Raw genomic sequence first — 21,960 nt, forward strand, 5'->3', positions numbered from 1 at the left:
GGGTACAGTCTTCTCCTGCTTATGTAGTTGTGTTTGCTAGTGCTTAGAAATCCCTGTCTTGAGAAGAATCAAACCGTATCACTCCAGCTTTTGCCTTTGTTGGCACATGTCTGTCCTCTCCCTGTCTTCTAGTTTATGGGCTCCCCTGCTTCCATGTGCCCTTTGATAAACTAGACCTGTGAAGGCCCATTTCCATATCAGGTCACCATTTGGGGTAATGGGAGTTGAAACTTCAGTCTTATCATTAGGGAGACACAACATAGAACATTATAAAATTTCAAGAAAATTAGTTTATTGTCCTAACTATAATTTTTATCATATACTTTAATCACCTTTACTTTTAAGAAAACAAGGACTTTAGCATAGTTTTTTGTTTGGGGCAGTATGAGTGTTTAAAGACATCTCGGAAATATTCTTTACTTATACATAGAATATATGCAGAAGTAAGATTAACGTCTCATACACGTGAATGTGCTCATTAATGTTTGTGAATTCAGACAGATCATATCCCTCTCTGCCATTGTGAATTGGTGTCTCAAAGTCATGTACTTGCACATTAATTACAGATAATGGCAGAGTCACAGTGTTAAAAATTTGGGGACCATCAGAACAATTTGAAAAGCTGGATATTCCATATCCTTGAAGAGTTGGCTTTCCAGGTCATTGTTAGATCAAGAGCCTCTCCTATTGTTTGATTCTCTATGTTTATGCTCAGTGTGAAAAAGATTAATCCTTATTTTAAAGATACACACACACACACACACACACACACACACAGAGAGAGAGAGAGAGAGAGAGAGAGAGAGAGAGAGAGAGAGAGAGAGAGAATGAGAATATATGTATCTGTATTACCTGATGAGATTAGTTGAATTCTGGGGGGCATGGCCATAGACTAAGTAGTATTAACTAATATAAATTAGAATTCTAACTTCAGTGCTTTTCAGTGTAAATCTGAATCTCAGAATATATACACTTATGTTAAATCTAAACCAATTATTTTAATAAATGCTTATGCAACATAAATGAATAAATTATATAAGTTGGATATGATGCTTTTCAACTTTAAAATCAATAATTTATTAGGAAGTCATGCTTTTAAATGTATTTTAATATTTTTTTAAATTTTTTTATTTTCTCTTTAACATGTTTTAGTATCTTATCTGCATGTATGTGTGTGCATTAGATCCCCTGGAACTAGAATTCCAGATGGATGTAAACAGCAATATTCTCTATCCCCTAGTGTATATTTTTAAAGAGATTATGCTGCAATCACACCTTAGTCTTATATTCTCTGAATAAAATCTCATGGTTAATATCTAATGAATTAAAATTTTATAGTAGGACTTTGTATTTAGATTTTAGGAACCCATTCTTTATAGAAAAGAAATTTCCACATTTCTAACACCACACAAGTAGATAAATTACTGAGTGACAATTTTCTTCTGGAATTTGGATGAGAGCCTCTTTCTGTAACTATAATTTAAAGGGTGAGGTCTCAACCCTAGACAAAAACTAAGGAATGCTGAGCATGGGAGAAGTCGTCTCCCCTAGGGAAGAACACACCAATTGGTTATCCAGCACCAAATAGTTAGTTCTGAAAACGTACATGCAAGTAACATTATAATGTTACCGAGCAGGTTGTTGTTACGTGTTTAGGAATTTATATGTGTACACATATATACACGTATATGTAACAGCAATTAAAAAGAGGCCATGAGTTTGACAGAGAAAGAGCATAAGAGGAGTTGGAGAGAGAAAAGGAAAAGGGAAAGTGATAATCTCAAAAAATTACTAAGAAAAACTATTTTTCTTTTGAACTGGTGATAAAAAGCCAGTCAGATCTAAGCCGACATAAATCCCTTACAATTAAACTGTATTTTTACTTTACCTAAAAACCTGATTTTCTTATTTTATTCTTCATCTTGTTTTTATACTTTCTCTACCTCTTGGTTCTAAAAATAGAATAAAATAAACTAATATGTGAGTAAACATAACTTACAGAAAGGGGTAAATGAGTTTTTTGAATATTTTAAAATTTATGCAGAAGTGTGTACATTGGGTAAAATGAATATAATATTGTTTATTTCTGTACCGTTATGGCTTTTCATCCTCAGACTTCCTGTGTTTTACCTATATGTTACTAGATAATATGTCTAGGCAAAGGGAAGCAGAGAGATTGGCTTTGGCTTTTTCTAGGTGAATGTCTGGGGTAATCCTGATGCTATCTAGATAGCTATATTTCTATTCAAGGGCCTTTCTGCTCCTTGTAGCTAAAACAATTACAGAGAAATATCAGAAAGCCCTCTAATGAGCTTCAAAACCACTGCATCAAGAGCTGGACTCAGTTAAAACAGCTCTCCATAGAGATAATGGTAGTTTGAATAATACACACTTAGGTAAGTTGTGTTGAGGTCTAATTACAATCCTCTGAACAACTTTGATTGTTTTAGTAATAAAATGTCTCTTTTGTGCTACACCCTGAGTATTCACTAAGCTAACTTCTGTATTCTTTTTAATAGGATTTTGTAGCCAGAAGTTTCTCCAGTCCTGCCTGGCCAGTGGTTGGGATGAATCTCTCCCACCCACGTCCCACAGCTGCTTGGTCCCAAGTAAACACACAGAGGCTTATAATACCAGAGTCTACCAGAGACTCTAAGCCTGTAGACTGAAAATGAATTCCCCAATGTTGCAGAAGAACTTTGGGTGACTGTCCAGGCAGCCTGATGTCTCTGTCATTTCTAGAACTTTGGAAGTTCCTTACCATGCACTTACTTAGTAATTTACTTAGGTAATATTATATCCTTCTGGGGTCTTTGATGTAGTTGAAGACTAATATTTATGATTTTCATTAATTACGATAGAAGATAAATTAGATATGAAACTTTAGACTTACAAATATAGGATAGGTGATAGAATATTTTCTTTAAATTTGCCAAATACAAATAGACTAGCTATTGTAACTATAAGTCTTTCTTGGTAACTTTCTTTTATATGTAATTTTACTATGTTAAAGTTAAAACCTTCCTTTTTGATTAGACAGAAAATGGGAAGTGCTGTTGGATGTCTTTCTGTATACTGTGAATATGTGTTGCTCCCATTGGCTAATAAATAAAGCTACATTGACCTATAGCAGGGTCATAGGATGGAGCCAGGTAGGAAATCCAAGAGGGACAGTGAGAAGAGAAAGGAAAGTCAAGGAGATGCAGCCTGCTACTGAAGGAGCAACAAGATGCTGCAGGCTGGTAATGCCAGGCCCACGTGGCAATGCTTAATAGTAATGGGCTGAGTTAAGTTGTAAGAGCTGGCTAGTGAGAAGCCTGAGCTATTAGGCCATATAATTTGCAATTAATATTAAACCTCTGAGTCATTATTTCTTAAGCAGCTGTGGGGCCGTGAGGCTGGGTGGGACCAGAGAAACTTAGGGCTACAGGATTCCATTGAAACACTGGGCTTGCTAGAGATACTGAGTTGTAGAAATTGAGACTGTGAGGGAACCTGAGATCATGGTGTTCACCAAGGTATATCTTCATTTCAGGAGAACATTTGACTATACTTTGAATATACATTTTTTTTGTGTGTGTGAATAACATGTCTCATAGTAGTGACACTCATAGGAAATAAAACCACAATTTGGGAGTAACTGAGCGACTACAAATTGAACTTGTTGGTAGCTTTTTGTTGTCTTGCACCTCCTGATGACCACTGAGGATCGATTTTTTTGGAGTGGAGCATTTTATCCATCTGGTGGAAGATTTGAAGGGAAAGTGGGTATTGTTGCAGTTGTATTCACTAGTTCCTGTGAATATTAGCAACCTCTTGGCAATCTGGATTTACTTCTCAGGGTCATTTTCCTTGTTTAGCCAGTTATGGAATTTGGCTAAGCATAAGTTTAAAACTAAACCTTACATGTTAGCTAAAAAGTTAAACCAAGACATCTGTATATCACATATAGACAGGATTTCATGAACATTCGTTGAAGCTATTGTTAATATTACATATACAATTAGCCACACTGACTATATTTATATGTGACACAGAACTTTCAGATACATGGTAACTACCAAAGACAATGAAATGTCTATAAAGCTCTTAAATTGCATGAAGGTATAAAAAGCTAAGGATATTTTGTTAATTGATAAATTGAACACACTATATAACTGTTTAGATCTGTTTCTTTTATGCGGTAAACTTGTAAGTAGAACTTAAAGTATCTTTGAACTTGGATAAACATTTTAAGTAAGTATAAAATTTTTAAAAAGTCAGGTGCATCCAGCAAACTGTAAAGTAATTCAAGGCATACTTTCAACTTTGCTCAGTAACTCAGGTATTTTCTTAGCACTTTAGAACTAAAATCAGACCTTAGACAATGGGTGTATTCAACATAGCTGTCAGTCAGAGCTATCTGTGATTGTCTGGACTATTTATGGAAAAGTATACTTATCACTTTATTTCCAGTTTGTTTTAAATATTGTTACAGCTATGTTTCAGTATAATTGTTTTTCTTCATAATTCTGTATTTTAACCACTCAGTGACATTCTGAGAGGGGCCCCATGAATTGTGCTGGAAGAATGGCCCATAGCCAGGTTGAACTTTGGTCTGATGTGCTGTGGATTGGCACAGATGGACTTTTGATTTTGAAGTATGCTTTTCATGTGGGAGTGTGACTCAGTTAAACAAGTGTTTCCCACCCAAGTGTAAGGACCAGAGTTCAGATCCCCAGAACCCCCTTAGGTGCTAATTGGGCATGGCAGCCTACCTGTAATTCCTATTCCAGAAGGCACACACGGGGAGAGAGGAAGACAGGACATATGGGTGTGATTGAGACATCCTTCCTCAGTGGATAAGGTGGGAAAGCATTAGAGAATGAGTCATTGCTGAACATCAGCCTCAGGGCTCCACATATACAAGTAACGTGCACACACAGGTGTACCCACATACCTGCAAACTTGCATGTAAACAGCCATATACACATAGAAAAATATTCTTCGGATGAGTATATCTTCTTGCTTTCTATATCCTAAATATCACAGGCCAGCTCTTCCCTGTCTCTGTGCTCTGGAATCTCATGGATGCCACCTTGGTATTACCAAACCAGTGGTTTTATTTACAAGCAGTTCTGCATGTGTGTTGGGATTCAAAAGGATACAAGTTACTTAAATTTTAATGCTTTTTTTGTTTTTTGAGACAAGGTTTCTCTGTGTAATTTTGCTATGGAGACCAGGGGGCCTCGAACTCACAGAGATCTGCCTGGCTCCTGAGTGCTGGGATTAAAGGGGTGTACTACCCCTGCCTGGCTTATTTTAATGCTTTTTACATCACACACACACACACACACACACACAAAAAAAAAAAAAAAAAAAAAAAAAAAAAAAAAAAAAAAAAAAAAAAAAAAAAAAAAAAAAAAAAAAAAAAAAATTCATATGCATCCTTGTACTATAGGCATTTAAAAGGGAAGTTTATAATGTATTTGAAATCTTCATTAAATTGAAAATACTATTGTTGTTTGTGATCATTTTGGAGGGTTTTATCTTAAGAATGTGGTGAGAAGGAAAAGATTAGTACTTACTGGGGAAGGTTATTTATTTACCATAACTATGTATTTATCTAGCTTCATATTTTGTATTTTATTTCTCTTTGTTTAAGACTCCTGATGTCCATCCAAAAGAAGTACATCCCTTATCTTCTGTTAGCAGTATTCGGCCTTCAAGAGTTGTATCTTCAACTTCTGAGGAAGAGGAAGCATTTACTGAGAAATTTCTCAAAATCAACTGCAAATATATCACCAATGGCAAAGTAATGAACAACATCTTAGTTTTCACTAAACTATGAAAGCTTGACATGTACATTTTAAGTCAATAATGTCAGGCATTCATGAGTATTTATACAAGGTTTTGGTAACTATATGTTAGAGTTAGAATGGACTTTGCTCATGACTTAGAGTCTGATCTGTAGCATTATTAAAGGTCATGAGATATAAATAAATTCACTACAACAAAGCATATGTAGTCTTTGCTATAAAGATAATAAACACATCTTTAAAACAGCAGCATTGATTATGGCAGGAGCGCTAGCTTTTGAAAATTTAGTATAACACAATAATTGAAAGAATTCATATTTATTGAATATATACTATGAGGTACAAAGTATTTAAGTGCATTAATTTAATCTATTAAAATAGGAATAAATATTCATAATTTGGGGCAAGTATATTACCTTTTGAAGTGCTTTGGTATGTTTCTAAATACTTGGAGATATTGTAGTTATCTTTTAGTTAACTAATTTCTGATTTGATCCAGCACTTTCAATCTGTCTTTGTAAGGTATGTTTCTTGTGGAGGGTATACGATTTTAGACTTTTAGTCAGATGAGTTTGAAATGGTCAATTCTTGAGATTTTCATAAATTTGACCCCGAGGAAAGAAATGTGAAGAATTCACCTGTGCATCCTTCTAGCCCCTAAGGGTGGGTTCCTAGACAGTTAAAGCAGAGTTATTAATCCAGGGCTTAAGGTGTCACGTAGCTTACTACAGAAAGTAGAAACACCTTTGAAGGCCTTTTGGAAGAGTTAATGTGTGTAGAGAACTGGAACTGTTGTCCTTACACTGGACCTTTTGTTCGCTTGTAGCTAGTTAGCTTTATCTCCTTGTGAGAGTAGTCTAAAATGTAACATACGATATGTTAATGTTGTGAACCAAATCTGCTATGGCCTGGGAGTGTAGCTCAGGGGTAGAATATTTGCCTTGAATGCATGATGCTCTGGGTTTAATCCTCAGTATTTCCAAAAACATACACAAATCCCCAGAAACTAAATAATCAGTTAAAATTCATACACAAGCAAAATTTACAAAATTTCTTTCTAAGAATCTGGAATGTGCTTGCTTAATTTTAGCCAATTGCTTGGTTTCATTTTTCAAAATCTTTGGTTTACAGAACTTGAAGCAGTAAAAGGGACAAAAGGTTAGAAACCTTTTAAGGTTTTGTTACAGTGCATGTACTCCAGCCTTGTTTATGGACTACTGGGCTATCCCCAGTATTGTAAATGTCCTTTGTAGCACTCTACTGGCTCTCATTGGCTTTATATGTTGCTGTAAACGAGCCTCATGAAAATACTGCCCAAAGGCTGGGTAGGTTAAAGTTCTCCTTTAGCAGATTCATTGTCTGAACTAAAAGAAGTGCCAGCTAGGGGCCTTTGAGATGGCCCCGTGGGTAAAAGGCCCTTGGAAGCAAAAACCTAACTTGTGCAAGTTGTCCTCTGACCTGCTTACACATGTTCTGGCACATATGCCCACACACAGCGTGTGCACATATGCACTCACCTTCACACAGTAAATAAAGACGTGCTAATTGAACTGTTTTAGAATCATTTCCCCCAACAAAATGTGCTCACACATACTTCTTATTCTGATATTACGTAGGTTGACTGTCAGTCTTTTATACCTGTAACATGTGTTGCTGTCGCTTTTTCTCATGTGTTCGTGGGTAACTGTTCAGGAGATCTTTCAGACATCACTGAGCCAAGATCACGTAGTCCTGTGAAAGGCAGTGCCTGCCATAACTGTACGAGTTTGGACTTGAGAGAATGGTGGAATACCAAATCAAGCAGGATGCCCGATTTTCTCTGTCCCTGACAACTTCAGGAAAAAGCGAGATGACCTTAAATAAATAACCACTTGATTTTCAGAAATTTGTCAGGCTGCTTACTTTTATGCTTGCAAAATATCTTGGAACAAGAGTTTAAAACCGAGATTAAGATGTTTCACACTTGACTTGGAATGCACATATTTTGTGACTCGGATGCTAAGGAGTGTGGGAAAAGAGCTACCCTGACTGCGTGTCCTCTTTGTTTCTTCTGTTTGTTCTTTGAAAAGATGTCCACTCACCGCAGCCTTGTTTCCATAGCTATAAAATAGCACTTGCGCCAGTTTCGGAGCTAGGGTTGTGAACATCAAGTTAACAGTGTATAAACAGTGTGATATACATGAAGCAGTAAATACTATCAATTGTCTAAAAACCTTAATTTATAAAAAGTAGACTCTTAAAGATTTCCATCTCTATTTATATAAACCCTTTAAAAATTCATAATCTTTAATGAGAAAAATAGTTATGGTTTAATATGAATTTTATCTAATGCATCAACTTTCTAGATGAGGAAATGTACTCTAAAACTTTGCATAGTGAAGATCTCATAGCTGATGAATAGCAAATTCAAGCAAAAGTAGTTATTTTTTTCAAATGCTATTTCTATGAAAGTACTCCTTTACCACTGATAATGAGTTATTAATGCTTGAAAAAGCATGCGCTGTGTTCATGTAGCCATATTTGGTACTTGTTTTGGGAGAAGAACATAGGAGGTAGTATGCATAGTCCTGCAAAACTTGGCTTTTTGAAGTACAAGTTTGGCAGTCCCTTCTTAGCTTTGTAATCTGCCCATTATTTTACTTTGTAAGACTTAATTCCTCACATGATTATTTGAGATGGAACCTGACATTTGCGTTCTAACTCTGCTAAGGAAGAAGGTAGAGGTGCCTGGAAAAGCATGCTTTATGAGGAAGTGCATGATTGTACTGTGTGTAAACTCGGTGGCCAAAAATCAGAGAATCAGTAGTAGAGGTCTCTAAAGTCTGCTTTGAATTGTGAACTTTGAGGATTGAATGATTCTTTCTTTTTCCACCTTAGGGCACTGTCAGTGGCGTGCTGTTAGTCACCCCAAATAATATAATGTTCGATCCACATAAAACAGACCCCTTGGTTCAAGAGAATGGCTGTGAGGAGTATGGCATCATGTGTCCAATGGAAGAGGTGATGTCAGCTGCCATGTACAAAGAAATTTTGGATAGCAAAATAAAGGAATCCTTGCCCATGTAAGTGTGCTGTTCACTGCAGCTTCTCATTTCCTTCCTTTTCTTCTCCTCTCCTTCCTTTTCTGTCTTTTTCTTTTTCAGCATCTAGGTAGTTGACCCTTCTCTAATATTCTTACTTTATTAGTTTTATTATAGCTGCTTTTCATTTTGTCAGTATGAAGCAAAAATTTAAGCACTATTGAGTAGTCAATTCTTGGTGTGCCTGGCATATAGTTAGTAATTGTGTTATTTTTATATTTATTTGATCAAAGAACCAGATATTTGACAAGTAACCTGTAGTACTCATGTAACTCAATGCTTATCAGCCATTTGTTATTTAGTCACAAAATCAAAAATTTTAACTTCCTCAGTATTATTTGCAACGATGGTGACTGTCAGTTTCCCATGAAGGTGCTGAAAGAACAGCATGTGAGGTTTGGAGTGTTGCATAGATAAAGACCTGGCATTGAAATAGCCAGAACAGTTTCACATTTACATTTACAGTTGTACTTCTGGATGCAGAAAGTATAAAACATGAAAGAACAACCTGTAGGTTGCACTAATGAAGAGCTGACCTTGGAATATTGCTGATCTGGGAGTTTGTGTGATATAATAAATAGCATAGATTTGAGGCTACAATTTTAGGCAAAGCCTTTAAAAGCAATATGTATGACCAAATAGTCAGCAGAAATTAGAAGACTGAGAAAGAAAATGAGATATAACATACGAGGAAGCGCAGAAAGTGAGAGAATTGATGTGTAATAGAAAAGAACTCCCTCCCACTCCATACAAGACTGGCAACCACTTAAAAGCAGGCTTCTGATTATTTTCACCTTAACTGATAACAGATGGTTTACAGTCTTATGCCAGTTTTAAAAATTAGACCTCGGGCTGGGGATTTAGCTCAGTGGTAGAGCACTTGCCTAGCAAGCACAAGGACCTGGGTTTGATCCTCAGCTCCAAAAAAAAAAAAAGTTTAAAGGAAAAAGGAGCAAGCTACTTACATATGCTCAGGTAGTATGTAAGTTGCTAGGATGCCCGTGATAGGATTCAACCCCTTCTTGGAAAGGGTCGTTTTAGCCTCCAGTGGCAGATACTGTTTTGACTTGGTAAAATAATCTTTAGAAATATAAATAATTTCTAGAAAAAAATATTCTAAACTCCTGGTGAAATTTTTAAGTTGCTAATCAAAGCCAATTTCAGGAAAACAAACAAACAAAGAAAACACTAAACAAACGACAGTTTCTGAGGTTCAAGTGTGGAGATGATACAGACCAGCTCCAAAGGGAAAGAGGAGCGGGCTCAGCAGTGTGATCTTGTCCTGACGCTGTGTTTCAGGATTATCTTCCTTGTGGGCTTTGGCTGCTTTGCAAAGAAGATCCAGTACTCCTTGTCTTTCATGACCATTTTATCATTCATCATATCACCTGGGAAGACAGTGACCTGGGCCCAAGCATTTTAAATATTGCCAGAAGGAAATACCCTTAAGTCTTGGTTTATATGGTAATTGAAATTAGGATTTGGCTTCAAACAAGATAAATGCAGCAAATGGTTTTTCAGAGTAACTTTTTTTTTTTCAAAAGTAATGAAGATGTTAATGGTCTCCCTCTTTCTAATGTTTGGAGAATTGATTTCTAAGGTGCTGTTCAGAACTGTGTTGTGGTAATTGTCATTAGCATTAATGTTGAGCCATTCAGAATATTCATCTCAGGCTAGAAAACTCACCTAAATACATATCCTTAAATATATATATATACATACATACATAAACTGCTAGTCTCTTGATTCTTCAAGTGTGTAAGTGCTGTGGATATCTCTCTGTACAAATAAAATGCTGTTTGGCCAGTGGCTAGGCAGGAAGTATAGGCAGGACAAGAGAGAAGAGAATTCTGGGAAGTAGAAGGCTAGGGGGAGAAACCGCCAGCCGCCGCCATGAAAAGGAACATGTAAAGACACTGGTAAGCCACGAGCCATGTGAGAAAATATAGACTAACAGAAATGGGTTAATTTAAGATAGAAGAACTAGATAACAAGAAGCCTGCCACGGCCATACAGTTTGTAAACAATGTAAGTTTCTGTGTGCTTACTTGGTTGGGTCTGAGCGACTGTGGGACTGGCGGGTAAGAGAGATTTGTCCTGACTGGGCCAGGCAGGAAAACTCTAGCTACATGTAGGGAAGATCTCCTAAAGCTTATGTCCAGTTCCTTGACCCTGTTGGTGCAGTTTTAGTGACTCACTCACCAGTAGATGGCACCATTTCACATTCAGTGTTGCCAGATGCCTGTATTAAAAGATGAATCCAGTAGAGGCAGAAGACACTTGAAATAAATGTTCAAGATAATTACATTTTAAGTATATCACTTAGAAAAGTAAAAGTTATGTGTTTTGTTACAAGAACTTGAAACCCACAAGAAAGTTACATAACAGCCGTAATCAGCTTTAATATCCTCAGAAGGCCACTTTTTCGGTGTTGATTTATTTTCTATCTTTCTATTTGATGCATATTTGTTCTCTAGCCATATATGCACAAATATTGACGCTTTGCCACTGGGACATCAAATAATTTACATTTATCATGAAGCAACTTTAACCATCAGTCTAAATTGATGACTTATTTAGTGATGCATATTTCTAAAACTGTCTTCTTGTGAACATTGGTATTTACCTAAACCAAAGCTAGTGAAGGTGCAAATGAGACCCGGTTGTGAGATATTTACTGTCTAACATCTTAGTTCTTTAACTGAGTACTAGCTTCAGATTCCCTGTAACTGAGCTTTGGCCTCGGGTTGCTTTTCACCTTTGCATTATAGCTGTGCATTTTAGTTTCACCTCTCACTGCACATGTATGGGATATATGGAAATTTTCTGTTCTCTGAACTCTACCAATGAAAGTTGTGGTTCAGTATTATACTTTCATCAAGAATTTATGTTATCAAACTTCGTTGTAGATTACTTACAAAGAAATCTTCCTTTGATGTTTCCCAAATAGTAAACAGTTTGTGAAAGATCTTGATGTAATTATGTGGTGTATATGAAAACATGATATTTCTATTTTCTGTTGAGAGCTATACTTTGCCTATTTTGAAAAGCCTCTTCTGTGATATTTTATGATTTGGTGTAGAAGGTAAAATGTTAGTATACTTTTTAATGTCTAACAATTTTTAATTTATCTGCTAACAGAGAAATCGATGAACTGTCAGGAAGGGACTTCCATTCCAAGAAAATGACAGGACTCGGTGCCGAGGACACGGACTCGAGAGCCCACGATCCAGGTAACGGCAGTAGCAGCACTGCTCCCAAGAGCACCGAGGAGTCTTTCTCTGAGGATGTCTTCACCGGGTCAGAGCTCTCTCCTGTCCGGGAGGAACTCCTCTCCTCAGAGCTGCGACAAGATCAGTCATCTGACGCGTCATCAGAATCTGTGCCAACCGTCAGTCAGATTGAAGTAGAGTCTTTGGCAGCCAAGTCAGAGCCTCCTAATATTCCTGACCACATTAACAGAAATACTGGACATTCTTCACACGAAGGGCCTTTATCTCATGAAACTGATTTAAGTAGTCTTGAAATGGCTGCTAAAGAAGGAGATAAGGCTACAGAAAAACTTGAAGAAGTCTCGGGCCCTAAGGAACAAAGCACAGATGTGAGAGGTCAGGATGAGCGGGATTCTGCCCATCATGCAAGCTCACTTCAGCAACAGGAAAGTGAAGGAAACATACCTTCTGGGGAAACTGTGGAACTTAAAGAAAAGCCAACTGCTCCAAAGGAAAAACAAGGCAAAGAGCAAAAACGGGACTCAGAGACTGAAGTCGAGGAGCTGCGCAAACTCTGGAAAACTCACTCGATGCAGCAAGCTAAGCAGCAGAGAGACACGATTCAGCAGGAGTCACAGAAAGAAAGTAAACATAAAAGTGCCTCTGCAGATGGACATGCAGACGGTGAGTGTTCGGGCGGGTGTGAAGTCGGTGTCTTATAGTGCCTTCTTCTTTCCTCTCTGATCAAACGCTGCAGGCTTAGATCAGTGTGAATGACAGTCAGATGGCTCTTGATTGACATCACTCTGGGGACTGTGTGATGTGCCTTGTCTCTGAACATCTTTTTGGCCATGTTTAAGCACTCCTAACTCACTGTATTCTCTATAGTTTGTCTTGTGAAAAGTGTATTCACACTGTGTAGTACATTGATTACTCCGTGCTTTTTAAGGTCTTGGTATGATTTTATCATTGCATATATAATATTTGAATTATGACTTATAATTGCCAAAGTTATAAACCCATAATTTTTTGGAAAACACTATTGGACATAAAAATCTACGTCTAGAATTCTTTTGTATACATAAAATCCCATCCTTCTCTGATTAGATGGATGGTTTCTTTTCAAAACTAGCATTCAGGGTAAAAGTGACCACTTCCTCTAATAGTTCAGCTTTTGTTGATACTAGAATTACCATCAATGTTTCTGTTGATTATATATTATGCTTTTGCTTCCTACATGAGTTACGTAGCTAAGGCTCAAATAACTTAGTAATGTTCTCTCAATTCTATTGAGGAGTTGCTTACATTAATTCAATTTATATATGAGCTCTTTTACTATTTTAATTTCAAGTTTTCATTTTACTGAAATACACAAGTTAAATTTACCATTTTGACTTTTTTACTATGAAATGGACATACACAATTTTCCATGTAAACCATTTTGAATTGATAATTTGTGAGCATTGGTATTTTCATATTGTTGGATACTCATCACTGACATCCATCTTGAGAACTTTCAGTGTCTTCTCAAAGCAAGACTGTCCCCGGTCATCACCAGTCTATGTTCTGTGTCTTCCTTTACTCCAGTCCTTCATCTGAGTGAAGCCATACACAGTTTCTGTGTCACATACTTCATTTAGTATCTCATTCATCACTCATATGTGTTATAGAATGTGCTAGAATTTCCTATCTTTTTAACAAATTATTTGTTTTTGAGATTATAATATAATTATATCATTTCCCTTCATTTTCATCCCTCTAAGCCTTCCCTTATACTCCTTGCTCTCTTTCCAAGTCATGGCCTCTCTTGCCATTAATTGTTATATACAGACTGGGCAGATTGTGCTTACGTGCTTAGAAGGGTGTGTGTGTGTGTATGTGTGTGTGTGTGTGTATACATATATGAGTATGTGTGTGTGTGTGTGTACATATGATGAAAAATTAATATTTCTGTGAATATATATATGTATGTATGTATGTATCACATTTGGCAGCAGTATCAGGGTATCTGGTTGATGCAAAGAAAAGTCAATCATAATTATAGTATTGTAAATCATGCTGCAGTGAACAAATTTTGTACAGAAGACAGTCTCTCCTCTCAGGTTTTTGGGGGAGGAGTGGGGGAGTAATTCCCATATACCAAGAGGACTTGCCAGCTCACGCCTCTCTGATTCCGTTCTGAGGATCCATGTGTTGTCCACTGCTGCCGTGTACCATGTTCATCTCTTCAGCAGCCCCTCTGCCATGCTGCACATGTTGTAATTGCCTGTAATCCCAGCACCTTGTAGGAGAGACAAGAAGACTCCCTTAGTGTTGAGACCAACCTTTTCTACACAGCAAGAGTCTGTTTCCAAAAGCCTAAGAAATAGTAATGTTGTTCTGAGACAAGGTCTCTTCTGTCCCAGGCAGGCCTTGGTCCTCCTTCTGCCTTCAAAACATGTGCTATAACACTCAGCTTTCAGTCTTAAAATACTGAATTTTCTTTGTATCATTTAGTTGAGATATTTTGAAAACCTAACATTATACACATTAGTTATTAAAGAATGCATTTATTCAAAGCAATTTCTGTGAATGTGAGCTCTTTTTTTCTATAGTATTTTTTCTTTGTTCAGAACATAATGAACACTTATTAGGAACATTGTCAAATACAGGAAACTATAACACAACTTATAAAATTATCTGGAACTTATTACCAAAGATGATCAACTAGTATTAACATTCTTACAGATCTTTAGAAGGCATTTTTGGTTTTGACTGATAATTGCATCTATCTGTACATACACATTTTAATGTAAACTCAGAATTGTACGAATCTGGAGCTATTTTCTGCTTCTTTTCACTTAACATTTGTATGGTGTAAACTTTTGTGTGTTCATTATAGTTTTTTTCAAAATGTGGTTTTATTGTTCTTATAATTTACCCAACTATTTACTTGTTGTTTTTAACAATTGAAATTGTTAAGACAGTTATTCCTTTTGGTATAAGTGACATTGGAATGAAGATCTTTATATAAGGTATTTGGCTTATATATTTTTGAAATCTTTAAAAAGGTTAAAAAGTCATTTCTAGTCACTTAGATAGTGTGATAGACTGTTCTATAGGCTACAAGGATACTACATAATATATTATTATGGCCATTTACCAAGAGGAGAAAGTTAGTGGGTATTTTTAGATAGCTTTCTCTGAGTTGTACTATTGGTAACTTCTTTATAATGAAATATTACTTTAAAATGACCAGTTTTTAATAACAATAGTGTATAATATGGAAATATTAAAGCTTCTCGAAAATTATTATATCATAAGATAAAAGCATTGTAATTAATATTAAACTTTAGGATTCAATAATGGGAAGGACAGAATGACAGACAGTCCTCCCTTTAGCTCGTGACTAATGAGGGCACGTAGGATCTATACTTTGTACAGTACTGTTATTAAAAACTTATTGAGAATGAGCCTTTGTATTTGTCTTCGACAAAATTTTAGTTCACAAACTTGGCTCTTTCATTTAATCTTGCTATTTCGGTAACTATATCTTCCATGCAAGTAAGTACAAGTTAGTTAAATGAAGACGCCTGTGTACCAGCAAAATGCATTATTTTCTAATAAGGAACTAGAATGTAACATTCCTTCATTTAAGTCACTTTGATGTACTTTGTATCTGAACGGATACTATTTACATATCACCTCTAGGCGCTTCACTTTTAAAGGATAAGAGCAGGCATCGACTGCATAAATTTTTATGTCTCCGCGTTGGGAAACCGATGAGGAAAACATTTGTATCTCAAGCCAGCGCTACGATGCAACAGTACGCACAAAGAGATAAGAAGCATGAATATTGGTTTGCAGTGCCTCAAGAACGGTGAGGTCAAAATTCCAAAACTGCTGCTTTACTTACAAGATTCTTTTATAAGTCACAACACCAAAAGCAAAATGCCTTAAAGCTTATGTCTCCTAATTAAAGGTAGGTAGGCTTGGTGGCATATATCTTTAATTCTAGCACTGGACAGTAGTGTAAGTTCAAGGACAGTTTGACCTACACAGTTCAAGGCCATCCTGTGCTATATATAACAAGACTAAAATCAATAAGTTGCAAAGGCTAGTTTTAATCTATTTGAAATAAGCTCCTAGCTGATACTTTATGCCTTTAAAATTTTCATATTTGCCAGGTGGTGGTGGCACATGCCTGTAATCTCAGCACTCAGGAGGCAGAGGCAGGCAGCTCTCTGTGAGTTCGAGGCCAGCCTGGTCTACAGTGCTAGCTCTGGGACAGCTAGTGCTCTTACACAGAGAAACTCTGTCCTGAAAAAAAAAAAAAAAACAAACAGAAAAAAATTTTCATATTTATAGTTTATTGCAAAACATTGAGACATGAATGATATTTTAATAGCAAAGTACTTATATATTAGACTGTAATATATTCATGAATCTATTAGCACAGCCTTTTTGAAGGAAAATGATACATAATTCTTTATTTGATATTTTATCTTTAAATTTGTAATTTTTAGTACATTTTATTATAGAATCTTACAAGGTGTTTTTATTTGTTAACATTTTTGCAACAAATTACATGTACTTAATATATACGTTCTTTCTACATGCTGAAATTGCATGTTTTAACTGACTAGAACTATTGACAGGATAGTTAAGGACTTTTCTGTGGTGGGACGCTAACAACCTAGCATGCTTGGGTTTTATGCATGCTAGCAAAAAACAAGGTCACAGCAATGCAGTGGACCAGATAACAGAGAAGGAGAAGTGTTGTTAGTGAAGGGTAGGATAGATTTCAGGACTGGCTTCACCTTTCCTATTTTTATTTTTCTTTAATTGATGAGTCTAGTTTATCTAAAAATCAATAGTATTCTCAAAATAATTTCATTCAGTTCTTTAAGAATGTTTATGTCTTAGAAAAGTTACTTAATTTTTTATCATAATTTTTAGTAATTATCAGTGAACTACTCATTGAAAACTCCCCTAGTTCTGTGTTTTTCAGTGATTTAGAAGCAACTGGATATACAAGAAGACTTTTTATGTAGAATTATTCCTAGCATCACCACCAGCCTAGCTCAGCCTTAGAGTGTTTAAACTTAATAATGTCCTCCTAAAAAACTGAATGTATTAGAGTATTCTCCTACTTTTTTAATTGGGAAAAAAAAATTCTTCTTCAGTGGAAGCAGGTTGTCTGTGATGCATCTGGGCCTTATTGTAGCGAGAGCTAATCAAGTGAGAGGTGTTAGAGGAATAGAGCATCTTGGAAACCCTGTGGAGTCTGCTTTGAATACTGTTACTTTCATGGATCTAGTGATAAGCTAGCTTTCCTGCTTCCCTCTGCACTACCAAACACACCAAATAATGTGTGTTTCTTCTTTAAATTGGGAGTCTAGTAATTAAAAAAAGTTTCATTTGCACACTTCACTACTTGAAAGAAACAGATCCAATGGAATAAGCTAGTAATATTAAAGTGATTTTAATGAAAAATGTAACTGTTTAGTTAAATCTAACATAAAAATTTAGTTTTTCTTATTATTCTTGATTATTTCTTAATTTTTAGATAGAATTTGTTTTTTATTGTTGTTCTTCATTCCAAACCTAAGTGTTACAACCTTGAACTGGGAAAAAAAAGCTGCCAGCCCTCCTTGATTGAAACTAATACTACCTTACCACCTTATTACCCAAGTTAGAAATTTCATTGCAAATAATAATTAAGATGTACCTTGGCTTTTATTAATATTACTGGAATTTTGAACATTATCATAGACAGAAAACTTAAGAGAGTTGTTGATAGTGACTTATTACCTGAAAGGTAGGATTTACTAGCCTTTTAATATGTGAGGTGTCACATAACATTTTAGATCATGAGATGGATGTATAATTCCTAGAACCGTTGCTATTGGCTATTACATGTTAGCTGGGAGTTTTGTGTTTCAATTGTCCATGCTAATTAAAGCCAATAAACACATAAGATGTTTGACCTTTATACATGTTTATTGCGTAGTGCAGCAACCGATACAGTTTGTTACAGTTAGCAAAATACCAGAAAGATTAGATTGTCGGCCTCTGAAGCAAGACTTTGCTGTGTACTGCTGCTTCACTTGGAGTGCTGCATGTTGATTTCCTTCCACTCCCAGTGTCGTCAGTAGGGAGCATTGCACTGCAGTTAGTACAGTGAAAAGCCCTCCAAAGGAAGTCTCAGTGCAGTGTGTTTTTAGAACTTGACAAAGGATAGTCAGTTTTTAAAGATAATGTCTTCCTGATAGTGGAATTTATTGTCTAACAAAGCCTAGCATATTTTGAAAGTCTTCAACTCTCAAAACATTTCACAAATATAGTCTTTTAACTTTAGCTAATAGCACATAATACTAGGCCTATTAACAACCATTTGCTCTAACAGGACAGAGCATTTGTATGCCTTCTTCGTTCAGTGGAGTCCAGAAATATATGCAGAAGATACTGGTGAATATACCAGAGAGCCTGGATTTATAGTAGTCAAAAAGATTGAAGAGTCTGAAACAGGTGAAGATGCTACTGGTGAAGCCGCAGCCAGGGAATGGGAGGTAAGCAGAGTGAGACTCGTATCATCTCATTGGCTTCCTCTTCACTTGGTTGGACTGTAGAACTTAGGGTGCTCTGTCGACTCAGAGAAGTCACTGAAGGCCATTCATAGCCCATGCACAGATGTGTTTATTGAATGTATCTGAGGAGTAGCTTAATGCTCTTTGTCACTCTGCTTCTATATTGAGATACTTGATCATTAACAATAAAGTAATTTTTAATGTATTTTAACATTTTTAAAGAAAGATGGCATGGTAAAGTTGGAAATAACATTAATTGCTCTTATATTGTCATAAAAAATTTCCTATTTGACTTATCTGTATTTTTTCCTTCTACATGAAAAACATTCATTTAGCACATTTGGAAAAATTAGCTGTCATTTCCAAGTTTCATACCTAATAAGCATTATCTTGACCTCAATTTGGTGATACTAATGTGAGGGCAGTAAGTTGGTGCTAATTTTATATTAAAAAGTGTCATGTGCTCAAATTTAATGAGTTTATAAACAGTGTCAAAGTTAACTCTGAAAAGCTTTTTTAAAAGCTCCCTATAGATAAAAAAATTTAAGATTATGTCATTTTATATGCTTTGTCTTGGGATGTGGATAGGATAATAATAACATTTTTATTATTTGGTATTTTCATCTTAATCTCTTCTTTATATTATTAGAAAGCAGAGCAGATGCTAAAATGTGATAATAAATGGAGTCAAATTTTATTATCCATTTGGTTAAAGTTCATGGTTATTTGTGTGATAGGAATTTACTGTGCATGCACTTAGCATGTATAATGATGAAGGTATACATGGCGTGTCTTGTTTAAGCTGTGTTCCTGATTTTTTTGTCTGACATCATTGTGTGTGACATACAACATCTGTTTCTACTATACCATCAATATGGTGAAGGGAAAAAAAACAACATTGTACATTTATTTCAATATTTAAATAAAAAGTATTAATCTTAGCTACAGCTTTATTTTTAACAGCTCCAAATTAGTAATTACCTGAGTACTATCAGCAGAATAGAGGGTAAATTTGCAGATATTGATAACATTTAAGTAATACACCAATAAAAAAAATAAGGCTATAAGCAACTGCATGGACAAATCTCCTAGATAATGGGTGCAGTACAGGGGAAGGTCTGATGTCAAAAGAGCAAAAGTACCTGAAGCCCATAGACTCCTGGTTCCTGGAAACTGAGGAGTAGCAAAGAGGCAGGAAGTGAGTTTATGGAGCATGCTGGGCACACATTTCCACTTGCTATGCGTGGGGTCACATGGCAACTTGGTGTTCCAGCTGTGTTCTTAGCTTCAGAAGGTAAACTGTCCAGATTTCCAAAGATGTGTACAAGTTTAAGGAGTAACAGGTAAAGTGGGTTACAACCGGAGGAAATCAATTAGTAAAAGATGTCATGTAAATGATGAGGATTTAATGGCAACTAGGTTATGAAGTTTCTAACTGGGGCAGTAAAATGGTGGGTGGCAGTATTTTCAATCAAGAAAGAGAATCAAGAACTTTTTGCCTATTTTGGTTAGATCACTTAAGTTTGAATATATGAAACTAATGACTATTTCTTGTTTCTTCTTTTCATGTGGATGCATGTGTTGTATGCATGTATGTGTATGAATGTTTGCCTATGTGTGGACTGTAGTATGTACGAATGTGTCTGTGCAGAAGCCAAGGTTGATATGAATCTTCTTGATTGCTCTTCTACCTTACTCTTTTAGGCAGCAGATCTCAGTAAAACCCAGTGTTTACAGATACTGCTTATCTTCACAGCCTGCTTGTCTGGGGTTCTCCATCTCCATTTTTAAAGCTGAAATCACGGGCAGCCTCCACTGCACCTGGTCCTTTACATGGCTTTTGAGGCTCCAAGCTCTTAAATTTAGATTTTGCTTTTCTACCTGATAAGCACTTTAACCTGTGACATCTCCCCATTCCCACTTCTGACTATTTTGACTCAAAGGAAAGGCTTCAGTTTCTGGGGAAAACTTTGAGGATTATAATTTAAAGTTTAAAAGATTTATATTCCTCCTTGTTTGTCCTGGGAAAATTTACCCAAAACAAAACAGAAGTGGTAGGAAAAGTTGAGTGTGTAAAGTGGTCCCAGCTTGTGGAACCAGTGTCGTCGTGTGGTCTAGAGCAGTAGCCGCTGCTCGTTTGTGGCTGTGGAGGTCTTGAATATGGGTAGTGTAGCTGAGGAGCAGGAGCTTCAGACCGAAAGGCTGATACCTCACCCTGGTCCAGAGTTCCTTAAGACTGCTTGAACAACTTGTATGCATGATTAACTTTCCAACTATACACTTGATGAGATTATAAGCCAGAAGGTAAAATTGGCTGCCATCTGGTTTTCTCATTGTGCATCTTACACTAGTCTTTTGTTTTAACATCAGGGATGGAAAATGTGTGACCTGAAAGAGCAATGCTTTCTATCTTGGGTCAGTTCTGTTAGGAAGTTCTTTGTTACTGTTTGATCTGTTCACCTTCATCTTCTAGGGAACATCAATAACAAAAATCAAAATTTCGGCTATATGACAATAATGTGGAAAGACTGGCTTACCTTTCCTCTCGATTTTCCCCCAGAACAGAAGGATTTCCCATAACTCACTTGTTTACCATTATAGGTCCTTGCAGATCCTGTGTCATCTTCATCCTTACTCTAAGATTTGTTAAGCAGTTGTAAATCATGGCACATTGCGAGATGTGAAGTTTGAACAGGAAAACTTTAAAGACATATTTAAGTAGCTTTGTCTTCGAACTACAGAGATTAAATGACAGTCTTATGACTAAATAGAAAAGGCAAGAATTTCAGAATCAGAAGTATGAGGGCAATAGGAGGAAAGTGCAGTGTGAGAGATTTATGTGTGAGTTCCAGACAAGCTGACCAGCCAAACCCTTCTCCCGCATAAAGGGGCAAGGTTTAGCCACATTTCACCAGTGAGATCCCCTAATGATATGTCAGAACAAACACTGCATTACGAAAAGGGATCTGAGAAGTCTGAGGAACATTGTAGGAGTTGGTTTTCTCCTTCCACTATGTGGGTCCCAGGAATTGGGTCACCAGGCTGAGAGCCCCTTTGCCAACTGTCCCATCTCCCTGGCTGGAGTTTCATTTTTGAAATGACTATTGTCAGAAGAAAAGGCTCTAATTTTACCCCTTGCCAAAGCATTGATAAAGTGGTGTTCCATTCAGTTTTACTGTCTTAGACCCTGATTATTTTTTCAGTGTTTGATATTACTCAGAATTTCTCAATCACTCAAAGCTCATCCATTTAAGTATAAATGTAATGTGTCGCCTGCTTATGATGTAAGCCCTCAAGGGAT

General features: G+C 36.3%; 1 protein-coding gene across 7 annotated transcripts in view; it reads left to right on the forward strand.

The window, feature by feature from the left end:
* The window catches only part of Oxr1 (oxidation resistance 1), a 402,931-nt gene that overhangs the window by 354,113 nt on the left and 26,858 nt on the right, over positions 1-21,960 (forward strand). For all 7 annotated transcript variants that reach the window (XM_036208895.1, XM_036208899.1, XM_036208896.1 and 4 more), the window contains 5 exons: positions 5,645-5,794; positions 8,676-8,860; positions 12,020-12,774; positions 15,781-15,949; positions 18,479-18,641. In XM_036208895.1, coding sequence (XP_036064788.1) covers positions 5,645-5,794; positions 8,676-8,860; positions 12,020-12,774; positions 15,781-15,949; positions 18,479-18,641 — 1,422 coding nt within the window. The remainder of the gene's footprint in view (positions 1-5,644; positions 5,795-8,675; positions 8,861-12,019; positions 12,775-15,780; positions 15,950-18,478; positions 18,642-21,960) is intronic.

This window comes from Onychomys torridus, chromosome 16, assembly GCF_903995425.1.
Source record: "Onychomys torridus chromosome 16, mOncTor1.1, whole genome shotgun sequence".
NCBI lineage: Eukaryota > Metazoa > Chordata > Mammalia > Rodentia > Cricetidae > Onychomys > Onychomys torridus.